The sequence below is a fragment of the Mobula hypostoma genome, chromosome 29 (assembly GCF_963921235.1).
Source record: "Mobula hypostoma chromosome 29, sMobHyp1.1, whole genome shotgun sequence".
Taxonomy (NCBI): domain Eukaryota; kingdom Metazoa; phylum Chordata; class Chondrichthyes; order Myliobatiformes; family Myliobatidae; genus Mobula; species Mobula hypostoma.
This window is the reverse complement of record NC_086125.1, coordinates 705,754-719,419: the sequence shown is the minus strand read 5'-3', so window position 1 is coordinate 719,419 and position 13,666 is coordinate 705,754. Positions and strand designations below refer to the sequence as shown.

Below are 13,666 nucleotides of genomic sequence, written 5' to 3'. Positions count from 1 at the left end.
ACGACAGCTTGTTATTCATTCAGTCTGAGGTCAGGTGACTGTCTGACTCTTAGGAACATGCGTATTGGAAGATGGAGGAGATGGAGAATCCCTCATGACTCTTAAGCCCACCCTACCATTCAGAAAGATAGAAACATAAAAACATAGAACACCTGCAGCACAATGCAGGCCCTTTGGCTCACAAAGCTGTGCCGAACACGTCCTTACTTTAGAAATTACCTTGGGTTACTCATAGCCCTCTATTTTTCTGAGCTCCATGTACCTGTCCAGGAGTCTCTTAAAAGACCCTATCGTATCCAGCTCCACCGCCATCGCCTGCAGCCCATTCCATGCACTCACCACTCTCTGCATAAAAAACTTACCCTCAATATTTCCTCTTACCTATTTCCAAACACCTTAAAACTGTGCCCTCTCGTGCAAGCCATTGCAGCTGTGGAAAAAAAAGCCTCTGACTATCCACACGATCAATGCCTCTCATTATCTTATACACTTATAAAGTGTATAAGATGATGAGATCATGTTGATTTGAGCAGTAACCTTAATCCTGCACCTCATGGTAACCCTTTACCCTTCACCTTTCAGCCATCTATCTACCTCTCTCAGCTTCTAAGGAGAAGAATAATGTTTTTGGCCAAGCCCCTTTATCTGGACTGGAAAAGAAGGGGACAGGAGCCAGAATAAGATGGTGGAAGGAGGGAAAGGAATAAAAGCTGCCAGATGATAGGGAAGACAAGGTGAAGGTGAAGGTGAAGGTGGATGAGTAGGGCTGGAAGATGAATTAAGAAAATGAAAGAGTTAAAGGGCTGAAGAAGAAGAAATTTCTTAGAAGAGGACACTGATTGATGGAAGAAAGGAAACTAGAAGAATGTGATGAGCAGGTGAGAAGAAAAAGGGTGGGAGAGTATCCAGAATGGAGATTAGTAAAAAGAGAGAAGAGGGGAGGAAGGGGAACATGGAGATGTTGCCAAAAATGCAAAATAGTGGTATGAAGAAGAGCCTAGACAAAATAAAGGGGGCAGCAAGGTGTTAAAATCCATGGAGCATAGATTTAAAATACTTAGTAGCAATAACAGAACATATTTAACCCTGAGGATGTAGGATATAAATTCACTGCCTCATAAAATGGGGAAGTGTTTGCCCAAAAATTCTGGAATGTGGGATAGAATCCCTCTACGTCATCAATTTCCCATAATTCTACAACAGTTCAAACCCCTGATATGCAGCACAAGACCCACTGACCTATTCAATACGGACACGTGGGGTTTGACCACATCAAGCCCATGACATTTTTGTGTTCTTTGCCATGCTTGAGAGAATACAGTTTGGAGGGCAGGGTTGGTTCCCAGTTGCACATTTTAGGGAGCAGTGGACAACTGAATGAATGAAGCTTCAATCTTGATCTCTGAATTGATGTTTGCTGAAACGTTGTTTACTGTGTATTTAACAGGTTGATGATCAGATGAAACTTCTTCAGAATTGCTGGAGTGAACTGCTCATCATGGACCATATCTGCAGGCAGCTGGCTCATGGGAAAGAGTCGAGTATTCTTCTTATCACTGGACAACAGGTAAAGAACAGATCATGGACCAAGGTGGTTACTGTTGATGTTTGTGCTTCACGTGGGTTTCTGATGAATAACTTCTCAAGAGCAATATTCAAATTTACTTATCACCTATACATCAAAATATTATACACAGCAAAATGTGGTATTTGCGCTATCAACCAGCACAGTGTCCGCGGAGTACATAGAACAGTACAGCACAGGAACAGGCTATTCAGCCCACAATGTTGTGCCATTCCAGCAAAGAAGAGAATCAAAAACACCCGAACACTAAACCCAAACAAGAGAAAATCTACAGATGCTGGAAATCCAAGCAATACACACAGAATGCTGGAGGAACTCAGCAGGCCAGGCTGCATCTACGGAAACGAGTACAGTTGACATTTCAGCCCAAGACCCTTCATCAGGACAAGAGAAAAAAAGATGAAGAGTCAGAGTGAAAAGGCGGAGGGGAGTGGAGGAAGAATTACAATGTGATAGGTGAAGCCAGGAGGGGGAGAAGTAAAGAGCTGAAAAGTTGAGTGAAAGAGATACAGGGCCGAAGAAGGGGAAATCTGACAGGAGAGGACTGAAGCCCATGGAAGAAAGAAAAGGAGGGAGGATGGGGGTGATGGGCAGGTAAGTAGATAAGGTGAGAGAGGGAAATTACCAAAAGTTCGAGAAATCAATGTTCATGCCATCAGGATGGAGGCTACCCAGACGGAATATAAGGTGTTACTCCTCCAACCTGAGTGTGGCCTCATCGCAGCAGGAGAGGAGGCAACGGACTGACATGTTGGAATGGGAAGTGTAATCAAAATGGGTGGCCTGTAGGAGATCCTGCTAGATAGAGTGTAGGTGCTCTGCAAAGCAGTCTCCCAATCTACGTTGGGACTCAAACTGATATACAAAAGGCCACAAAGGGAGCACCAGATACAATAGATGACCCCCACCCAACAGACTCACAGCTGAAGTGTCACCTGACCTGGAAGGACTGGTTGGGGCTCTGAATGGGAGTGAGGGAGGAGGTGTAGGGGAAAGTACAGCATTAATTCCGCTTGCAAGGATAAGTGCCAGCAGGGAGATCATTGGGGAGGGATGAATGGGCAAGGGAGGGTTTCCTGCGAAAAGCAGAAAGTCGGGGAGAGCAGAAGATGTGCTTGGTGATGGGATCCCGTTGGAGATGGCAGAAGTTACGGAGAATTATGTGCTGCATGCGGTGGCTGGTGGGGTCGTAGGTGAGGATGGGATGTGAGCAGATGTGTGTGAAATGGAAGAGAAATGGTTGAAGGCAGTGCTGATGGAGGAAGGGAAGCCCCTTTCCTAGAAGAAGGAGGACATCTCTTAGTTCTGGGATGAAAAGCCCCATCCTGAAAACAGGTACTGCAGAGATGGAGGAACTGAGAGAATGGGATGGCATTTTTACAAGGAACAGGGTGGGAAAAGGTAGCTGTGAGAGTCAGTGGATTTCTTTCTTTCTTTTCAAATCTTTTTATTATTATTATCCAAAATTATCACCAGTACATCGAAGTAAGCAACACTTACAATGTGTCAAGAAAAAAAACATTATTTTAAAGATTGAAAAAATTTTGGTGATTAAAAAAAACCCTACTAGCAAGAAAAAGTGGGAAAAAAACCCCATTAGGTGTTCAACCCCGGAGCCATGCATCATACAAAAAGCTTCTAAAGATAAACATCGAACTGCCAGCAAGAAAAAAAAATCTACCAAAAATTTATAATTAGATCATGGAGGAAAACTATCAATGAACTCAAATAATAATAACGAGCAAAATGAACCCCATCTTTTTTCAAAATTATTAAAATAAAATCATAATTTTATTCTACTTTACACATGCGCAGAGCACATACCAATACAGGATGATCAAAAATGGCGGCGATGAAGAATACAGCCACATAGGAAACACACATGCTCCGGAACCACCCAATGGGAAAAAAAGCTCCTAACTCGAACCCCACCCTCCTCCCCCCAAAGCCCGAAAAAAGGCAGGCATCCTATGATAGATTATGAAGCCAGGGCCCGCTCTGTCTGTGCAGAAAAAAATTTAAAAAGATTCTCTCCCACTCCCCCAGTTAAAAAAAATGACTGACCTTGTAAGAGGCACGATAAAGTCTCAACAAAGGAAAGTGTTTACAATCCAGCATCTACAAGCTATCCCATATGTATACTTAATCTTTTTTTAAACAAGAAAGAACCAAAATAATGTTACCTCTTGTTACGTACCCCGTAACTGGGTTGCCAAACCAGCAGAAATGGATCACTCAGTTGGAGTCTGGATTACTAGAACTAAGAAAGTTTTATTAAAGAAACAAGCAACACAGTAATCGAAAGGATAATAAATGCAACAGTTCAGCAATGATAAACACACATGTGCACAGAATTAAGATAACAGCATCAATCAAGCTCTATCGTTGTCTAGGGGTAAATGACCAATTTCAAAGTGACACAAAGTTCAGTCCAATTTAGTAGTTCAATTCGCAGTAATCGTTGCCATGGCGATGGACAATGTGGGGGGAGAGAGAGAGAGAGAACGGGAACGACTGATCATTCAGACACGGCTTCCACTCACAGACCGGCGATATTGCTCACAAGTAGCTTTCGGGCGAGTCCTTTGTGATGTCACCTGAGGTCACCGACTGTGACCCCTCCTCCAGATGCGGTCGATCCTCTGCAGTGAACCCGGCACCCAAGCGAGGGTGGACACACACCAGGTTCCCGCTGATCGTACCTTTCCACCCTGTGCGTCTAAGGTCCGATACTTCCCACCGACTCGTGAGAGGCGCACCGCTTCCAGGGTCTCGTTACCTCGGGTGTCGTGTGTGTCCTGCCTTAGCGAACCTGTCCCTTTTTATCCCCCTGCTGGGGTATCGTCTGTCCATCACTTCAAACAGTTCAGGGTTCAAAGGGGGAGCCGCTCCAGATAGCTCTCTCTCTCCCGTCCCTTCATTACTCATCTCCAGATGCTGTTTCATTGTGTTCCTTATCTCTTTCTTGAAGACAGGTGGCAGACCAACTGCTGATCACACAGGACAGCTAACATCTTATCTATGTGTATTCTTGTCACACTCTGAAAAAGAAAAAAAAGTGCCATTTTAAAATTTAACGTTAAATCCCTAAAAAAAACTTTAAATTCAGTTGTAAGACGCTATAATAAAGCAGAAAAAAAGTTAATAGCATATTTAACCCAACAAAATCTTCAAAAATACCAATTAGTAATATCATAAGTAACTGAACCCTCCCCTAAATATATATATAAAAAGAAGCATCATTAGTAGGAAAAACTACCAATTAATTAATTAAAAAAGAAACAAAAAAAGACATCAAACCAGATATTAAGTTAAAGGAACAAGTCCCTTTATCTTCTTTTTCTCAGTCAAATGTCCAAGTAAACATTTAAACAGTCATACTTGAACCATAGAAATCATAGAAACTACAGCACAGAATCAGGCCTTTTGGCCCTTCTTGGCTGTGCCAAACCATTTTCTGCCTAGTCCCACTGACCTGCACACGGACCATATCCCTCCATACACCTCCCATCCATATATCTATCCAATTTATTCTTAAATGTTAAAAAAGAACCCGCATTTACCACCTTGTCTGGCAGCTCATTCCATACTCCCACCACTCTCTGTGTGAAGAGGCCCCCCCTAATGTTCCCTTTAAACTTTTCCCCCCTCACCCTTAACCCATATCCTCTGGTTTTTTTCTCCCCTTGCCTCAGTGGAAAAAGCCTGCTTGCATTCACTCTATCTATACCCATCATAATTTTATATACCTCTATCAAATCTCCCTTCATTCTTCTATGCTTCAGGGAATAAAGTCCTAACCTATTCAACCTTTCTCTGTAACTGAGTTTCTCAAGTCCCGGCAACAACCTTGTAAACCTTCTCTGCACTCTTTCAACCTTATTTATATCCTTCCTGTAATTTGGTGACCAAAACTGAACACAATACTCCAGATTCGGCCTCACCAATGCCTTATACCAGGAGTCCCCAAGCTTTTTTGCAGTGCGGACCGGTTTCATGTTAACCATAGATCTTCTTTCCAAAAAAAACCAATAATATACAATAATGAACAAATCTCCTTATCTTCTTTTATTAGTCTGTCAATGAAATATCCAAGTAACCTTCATAAATCTTCTTTCCGAAATACTAATAATATACAGATAACCAAACAACCTTTCAGAGAGTTCATTCGGTAGCAGTGGCATGTATAGTCTGAACAAACTCCAGTGCAGCTTTTGGATCAAAAAATGTACGAGGAGGAGAGTTAGGAGGAAAAACTTTAATTCTTGTCGGGTAACGCAAAGAAGGAAAGTTTCTTATCATATGCCTGTTTCATTACCAGAGCAAATCTTGATCTTTGTTCCATTACCTCCTTTGGATAATCCTCATAAAAACAGAGCTCAGATTCCTTAAATCTAAAAACTCTCAGTTTTCTTGCCTGTCGCATTACTTGATCTTTAATTTTAAAGAGATGAAAATAAACCAAAACAGACCTTGGTTTATTTGGATCTTTAAATTTCGAAGTAAAAGCTCTGTGTGTTCTTTCTATAGTAGGCAGCTGTGATAATGTGGTAGGAAATAAGGTATGAAAAAGCTTACCAAAATAAACAGTTAAACCTCCAGGTTCAGGTCCTTCTTGCAGCCCAACAATTTGTATATTCCTTCAGCGAGACCTAGTTTCCAGGTCTATAATCTTATGTTGATATCTTTCCAAATGAGTTGTAGCTTCAAACAATTTTTGCTTAGTTATCTTCAATTCCTCTTCATGTGTAATAACTTGAGTTTCCAAGTCTTTAAGTTTTCCCAGAAATGACTTCATTTCATTACTATTCTTTTCCAGTTGGTCTTTAATTGACCCATTCTGATCTTTAATTGAATTCAGTGTCTGAACCATATCTTCAGCCCATGGTGGCATTTTATCAGATCTTTCCTTTCCCATTACCTTTGTCACTAGGTTCAGGCAAGTTCTTCCCACATCTCGTAGGCATAGACATATTGTTCCCCCTCAAGAATCAGCAGAAGATAATTTTAAATTCGAAGTTTAAACTAGGGGGAGAGGAACAAAACTAAGAGCAGCACAAAACTGCTGCTACTCCATTTGAATACCGACGCAGTCTCCCCAGTGGATTTATAAGAACATATGACCAGAAGACATAGGAGCATAATTAGGCCATTCAGCCCATCGAGTCTGCTCTGCCATTCCATCATGGCTGATCCCAGATCCCACTCAATCCCATACACCTGGTTTCTCGCCATATTCTTTGGTGATTAATTAATTAATCAATTAATTTCTGCTTTAAATATACCAATGGACTTGGAAACCACCACAGTCTGTGGCAGAGCATTCCACAGATTTACTACTCTTTGGCTAAAAAATTTCCCCTCAATTCTGTTCTAAAGGGTTGCCCCTCAGTTTTGAGGCTGTGCCCTCTAGTTCTGGATACCCCCACCAGGAAACATCCTCTCCACATCCTCCCTACCTAGTCCTTTCAACATTCGATAGGTTTCAATAAGATCCCCACAGCATTCTTCTACATTCCGGTGAGTACAAGCCCAAAGCCGCCAAACACTCCTCATATGTTAACCCCTTCATTCCTGGAATCATTCTCATGAACCTCCTCTGGACTCTTTCCAATGACAACACATCTCTTCTGAGATACGGAGCCCAAAACTGTTCATAATACTCCAAGTGTGGCCTGATTAGTGTCTTATAAAGCCTCAGGATTATCTCCTTACTTTTATGTTCTATTCCCCTTGAAATAAATGCCAACATTGCATTTGCCTTCTTTACCATAGATTCAACCTGTAAATTAACCTTCAGGGAGTCTTGCAGGAGAACTCCTAAGTTTACTGCGCCTCTGAACCTTTGATGTTTGAATATTCTCCCTACTTAGATAATAGTTCGCACTATTGTTTCTTTTACCAGAGTGCATTATTGTACATTTCCTAACACTGTATTCTATCAGCCATGTTTTTGCCCATTCTTCCAATCTGTCTAAGTCCTACAGCTAATGCATTGCTTCCTCAGCACTACCTACTTCTCCGCCGATCTTTGTATCATCTGCAAACTTTGCCACAAATCCATCAATTCCATTATTCAAATCATTGACAAACAATGTGAAAAGTAGCAGTCCCAACACTGACCCCTAAGGAACACCACTAGTTATTGACAGCAACCAGAAAAGGTCCCCATTAATTCCCACTCACTGCCTCCTGCTTGTCAGCCATTCCTCTATCCATGCCAGTTTCTTTCTCGTAACATCATAGCATTTTATCTTGTTAAGCAGCCTCATGTGTAACATTCTATCAAATGCTTTCTGAAAATCCAAGTAAATGACATCCACTGCCTCTCCTTTGTCCACCCTGCCTGTTACTTCCTCAAAGAACTCCAACAGATTTGTCAGTCAAGATTTCCCTTCACAGAAGCCATGCTGACTTTGACTTATTTTATCATTAGTCTCAAAGCACCTCAAAACCTAATCCTTGATAATAGACGCCAACACTTTCTCAACCACTAAGGTTAGGCTAAATGGCCTACAATTTCCGTTTTTTTGCCTTTCCTCATCTTAAAGAGTGGAGTGACATTTGCAATCTTCGAGACTTCCACGACCATGCCAGGATCAAGTGATTCTTGAAAGATCATGACCAATGCATACATTATCTCTTCAGCAACCTCCCTCAGGACTCTGGGATGTAGTCCATCTGGTCCAGGTAACCTATCCACATTAACACGCTAGAGTTTTCCTTTATAATAACACTGGCACTCACTCCTTCTCCCTGACACACAAAGACCTCTGGCACATAATAGACATCTGTAGATTTGCTGTCTCCAGATACAAAGACAGAGAGATTGAGAAAGGGAGGGTGGTGTCAGAAATGGACCAGGTAAATCTAAGGGCAGGGTGGAAGTTGGATTGGGCCAAATAATTCAATTCTGCCCCTATATCTTATGGTCCTTATGAAGGCCACTGAAATCTGCAGTCAACCACGATAGACCACAACAGGCGACACTATGGCTTAAGGTCTAGTCCAAGGCCACACAGCTCCTCTGTCATCTGCCCTTGCTCACATCAATGAATCAGAGTAACATAAATCAATAAATCATGCTTGTGTTCTCACCTTTCCAGTCTGGTGGGGAATTATTGACCTGAGATATCAAATCTGTTTCTCTCTCAACTGATGATGCCAAACATCCTGACTATCTCCGGAGTCTTGTCTCTTTATTTCAAACATCCAGCATCTTCCCAATTTGCTTTTCTATCTGCTTTGGAATATCATTTTTTCAGGTTGTACAAACTCCCTTAGATCTACCAGGTGGAATCCCATTGAAAAGGATACTTTCCAAAGAATAGCATTTTCTGTGGAAGTGAGATGCATTACTTTTCCCAGTTGAAATAGCTTTATAGGGATAACAATCCCTTTATGATAGAAAAGATCCCCCAAACATCTTCACCGGAATGACATTAAATAACAATTGACTGAGTCAAACAAGACAATATCAAGTCAAATAGTAATTGACTGAGCTAAATAAGGCAACATCAAGTCAAAACCTGGTGTAAAATTTAGGTTATAAGAGGGATCTTTAAAGGAGAGGTGAAGTAGGAACGCTTATGTCAGTAAATCCAGAGCTCAAATATCTTAGATGCTGAAGGTCGGGTTTTAAATTTGGAGTAATTAAGTAACTTGGGGAAATGACCATGTACTTTAACTTTACATTTTATGATTTGCAATATTCCTGCATGGATTAACTCTGCTCTGCCTGCTCTCAGATTGACCTTTCAACCATCGCTTCACAATCAGGCGCCACATTAAATAATCTGGTGAACCGCACTCAGGAATTGGTAGCCAAGCTCCAGTCCCTGCAGATAGATCGTCATGAGTTTGTCTGCCTGAAATTCTTGGTTCTCTTCAGCCCAGGTAAGCCATAAGAATCCAGGAGATATATTTCCTTCCTCTTCACTAACCTTGGTAGTTGACAGCTCTCCAGTGTTCCCCTGGAATTTCCTAGTACGTGGAGTATGATGAGATTTTAGATCAGTTAATGGATGAATGTCCGGATTGCTGAGGAATTGAAATGAAGATCAGAGCTTTATTCTCACCACAGTAACTGAGAATTGAATTTCAAGTAATCAATTACATTAGGAATAAAATAGAAAACAACACACACAAAATGCTGGAGGAACTCAGCAGCTCAGGCAGCATCTGTGGACATGAATAAACAGTAGCCTTTTCAGGCCGAGAACCTCCATCAGCATTGTTAATGTACTGCGATAATGTCAGTGGAGTTTAAAAATTCGGTCTATGAACAGTTTTCCATTATGGGCATTTTAATTAAATTGTGCTGTAACTGTAATGGGAAACCATAAAACCTATGAGATTGTTACTAACAGCTTGTCTGGTTCAGTGGGAACCAGACAAGCTAGATTGGGAAAATCAAGTTGGTGCCAGATCTCAAGAGGGGAATTTCTAGAATGTCTATGAGGTGGTTTTTTAGAGAAGATCATGGTTGAGCCTACTTGAAGATCAGCTATTCTAGATTGGGTGCTGTGCAATGAGCCAGAATTGATTAGATAGCTTAAGGTTAAAAAAAAACCCTTAGGGACAAGTGATTATAATATGATCAAATTCATCCTGAAATTTGAGAAGGTGCAACTAAATGCAGGTGTATCACTATTACAGTGGAATAAAGGGAATTATAGGCCATGAGAAAGGATACGGCCAAAATTGATTGGAAAAGGACATTGGCAAGAACATCCTCAAAAAATTCAATCGGGCTCTTACAGCACGATGTGCCTTTGACAAAGCCATGCTGACTATTCCTAATCATATTACGCCTGTCCAAATGTCCATAAATTCTGCCTCTTAGGATCTTCTCCATCAACTTACCAACCACTGAAGTAAAATTCACTGGTCTATAATTTCCTGAGCTATCTCTACTCCCTTTCTTGAATAAGGGAACAACATCTGCAATCCTCCAATCCTCCGGTACCTCTTCTGTCCCCAGTGATGATGCAAAGATCATTGCCAGAGACTCAGCAATCTCCTCCCTCGCCTCACACAGTATCCTGGGGTACATCACATCAGGTCCCGGTGACTTATCCAACTTGATGTTTTCCAAAGGGTCCAGCATAAACTCTTTCTTAATATCTATATGCTCAAGCTTTTCAGTCCACTGTAAGTCATCCCTACAATCGCCAAGATCCTTTTCCGTAGTGAATACTGAAGCAAGGTATTCATTCAGTACCTCTGCTATCTCCTCCTGTTCCATACACACCCTTCCACTGTTACACTTGATTGGTCCTATTCTCTCACGTCTTATCCTCTTGCTCTTCACTCACAATACGCTGGAGGAACTCAGCAGGTCGGGCAGCATCCATGGAAAAGGTCAGTCGACGTTTTGGGCCGGAACCCTTTGTCAGGACTGTAGGGGCAAGGGACAGAGGCCCTATAAAGAAGGTGGGGGGAGGGTGGGAAGGAGAAGGCTGGTAGGTTCCAGGTGAAAAACCAGTAAGGGGAAAGATAAAGGGGTGGGGGAAGGGAGGCAGGGAGGTGATGAGCAGGAAAGGTGAAGAAACGATAGGGGAAAACACAATGGATAGTAGAAGGAGGCGGAACCAAGAGGGAGGAGGTAGGCAGCTGGGGGAGGGGGCAGAGTGACATAGGGATAGGGGAAGGGAGGGGGAGGGAATTACTGGAAGTTGGAGAATTCTATGTTCATACCAAGGGGCTGGAGACTACTTAGACGGTATATGAGGTGTTGCTCCTCCAACCTGAGTTTAGCCTCATCATGGCAGTAGAGGAGGCCATGTATGGACATATCTGAATGGGAGTGGGAAGCAGAGTTGAAGTTGGTGGCAACTGGGAGATCCTGTCTGTTTTGGCCGACGGAGCAGAGGTGCTTGACGAAGCGGTCCCCCAATCTGTGTCGGGTTTCACCGATGTAGAGGAGGCCGCACTGGGAGCACCGGATGCAATAGATGACCCCAACAGACTCACAAGTGAAGTGTTGCCTCACTTGGAAGGACTGTTTGGGGCCCTGAATGGTGGCAAGAAAAGAGGTGTAGGGACAGGTGTAGCACTTGCACTTACAGGGATAAGTGCCAGGTGGGAGATCCGTGGGGAGGGACGTGTAGATCAGGGAGTCGTGGAGGGACCGATCCCTGCGGAAGGCGGAGAGGGGTGGAGAGGGAAAGATGTGCTTAGTGGTGGGGTCCTGTTGAAAGTGGCGGAAGTTGCGGAGGATAATGTGTTGGATCTGGAGGCTAGTGGGGTGGTAAGTGAGGACAAGGGGAACTCTGTCCCTGTTGTGGTGGCCAGGTGGGAGATCCGTGGGGAGGGACGTGTGGACCAGAGGCCAGGTGGGAGAATGCCTTGGGGTTTTCCTTAATCCTGTCTGCACCTTCTGGCTCTCCTAATTTCATTCTTCAGCTCCTTCCTGCTAGCCTTATAATCTTCGAGATCTCTATCATTACCGAGTTTTTTGAATCTTTTCTTTTCTTCTTGACTAGATTTACAACAGCCTTTGTGCACCACGGTTCCTGTACCCTACCATCCTTTCCCTGTCTCATTGGAACGTACCTTTGGAGAACGACACGCAGATATCCCCTGAACATTTGCCACATTTCTGCTGTACATTTCCCCAAGAACATCCGTTCCCAATTTATGTTTCCAAGTTCCTGCCTGATAGCTTCATATTTCCCCTTACTCCAATTAAATGCTCTCGTAACTTGTCTGTTCCTATCCCTCTCTAATCATATGGTAAAGGAGATAGAATTCACAGAGCCCTGAAAGTTGCCTCACAGGTAAATAGGGTAGTTAATCAGAATCAGAATCCTTTATTATCGCCAAGTATGTGGACACATACAGGGAATTTGATGCCAGTTTCCCTGAGCTCTCACTGTACGGAATCAAAAAGCAAACAAAACAATAGTGTAAATAATCGTGAACTATATACAATGAGGTATACCTGTGTATGTACAGGTGGACTTGGTTTATAATAGACTTAAATTCGAGTGTTCATAAGACTGATGGCATACGGAAAGAAATTGTTCTTGTACCTATTTGTCCTGGCATACAGTGATCTAAAGCGCCTACCAGAAGGAAGGAGTTGGAACAGGTGATGTCCAGGGTGTGATGAGTCTACAATGATGCTGCTTGCTCGCTTCCTGACTCTAGATGCATATAAATCCTGGATCGAGGGCAACTTCACACCAATAATCCTTTCCGCAGCCCTGACGGTTTTTTGGAGTCTATTCTTGTCTTGTTTGGTAGCTGATCCAAACCAGACAGTGATGTACGAACAGAGAACAGACTGGATTATTCCTGAATAGAAGTGAGGCAGGTTGTACTTCCTGAGTTGACGTAGGAAATACAAGCTCTGCTGAGCCTTTTTGATAAGAGTGTCCACGTTGGGTGTCCACTTCAGGTCCTGGGAGATTGTGACACCCAGAAACCTGAAGGTCTCCACAGCAGACACAATACTGTTGAGTATAGTGAGTGAGGGGAGTACTGAAGTCCACTGTCATCCCCACAGTCTTGAGCGTATTTAGCTCCAGATTGTTCTGACCACACCAGAGGGCCAGCCGTTCCATCACCCGTGTGTATGCAGACACATCACCGTCTCGGATAAGGCCAATGACAGTTGTGTTGTCTGCAAACTTCAGAAGTTTAACAGATGGATCCTGTGAGGTGCAGTCATTAGTGTAAAGGGAGAAGAGCAGTGGGGAGAGCACACATCCCTGGGGGGCACCAGTACTGATTGTCCGGGTGCTAGAAATGAGATGCTCCCCAGCCTCACTTGCTGCACCCTGTCAGTCAGGAAGCTTGTGATCCACTGACAGATGGCGGGGGAGACAGTGAGCTGGGTGAGTTTGGAGTGGAGGATTTCTGGGATGATGGTGTTGAATGCCGAGCTGAAGTCAACAAACAGGACCCTCGCAGAAGTTCCTAGGTTGTCGAGGTGTTGTAGTATGTAATGCATTCCCATGTTGACTGCATCATCCATTGACCTATTTGCCCGATAAGCAAATTGCAGGGGGTTCAGCAGGGGGCCTGTGATGTCCTTCAGGTGAGCCAATACTCATCTCTCAAAGGACTTCATGA

The 13,666-nt window shown here is 43.1% G+C and overlaps 1 protein-coding gene across 3 annotated transcripts in view; it reads left to right on the top strand.

Annotated features, from left to right (window-relative positions):
* LOC134339430 (nuclear receptor subfamily 5 group A member 2-like) overlaps window positions 1-13,666 on the top strand; it is a 96,406-nt gene that overhangs the window by 74,151 nt on the left and 8,589 nt on the right. For all 3 annotated transcript variants that reach the window (XM_063035924.1, XM_063035926.1, XM_063035923.1), the window contains exons 5-6: window positions 1,448-1,567; window positions 9,334-9,481. In XM_063035924.1, the coding sequence (XP_062891994.1) occupies window positions 1,448-1,567; window positions 9,334-9,481 (268 nt within the window). The remainder of the gene's footprint in view (window positions 1-1,447; window positions 1,568-9,333; window positions 9,482-13,666) is intronic.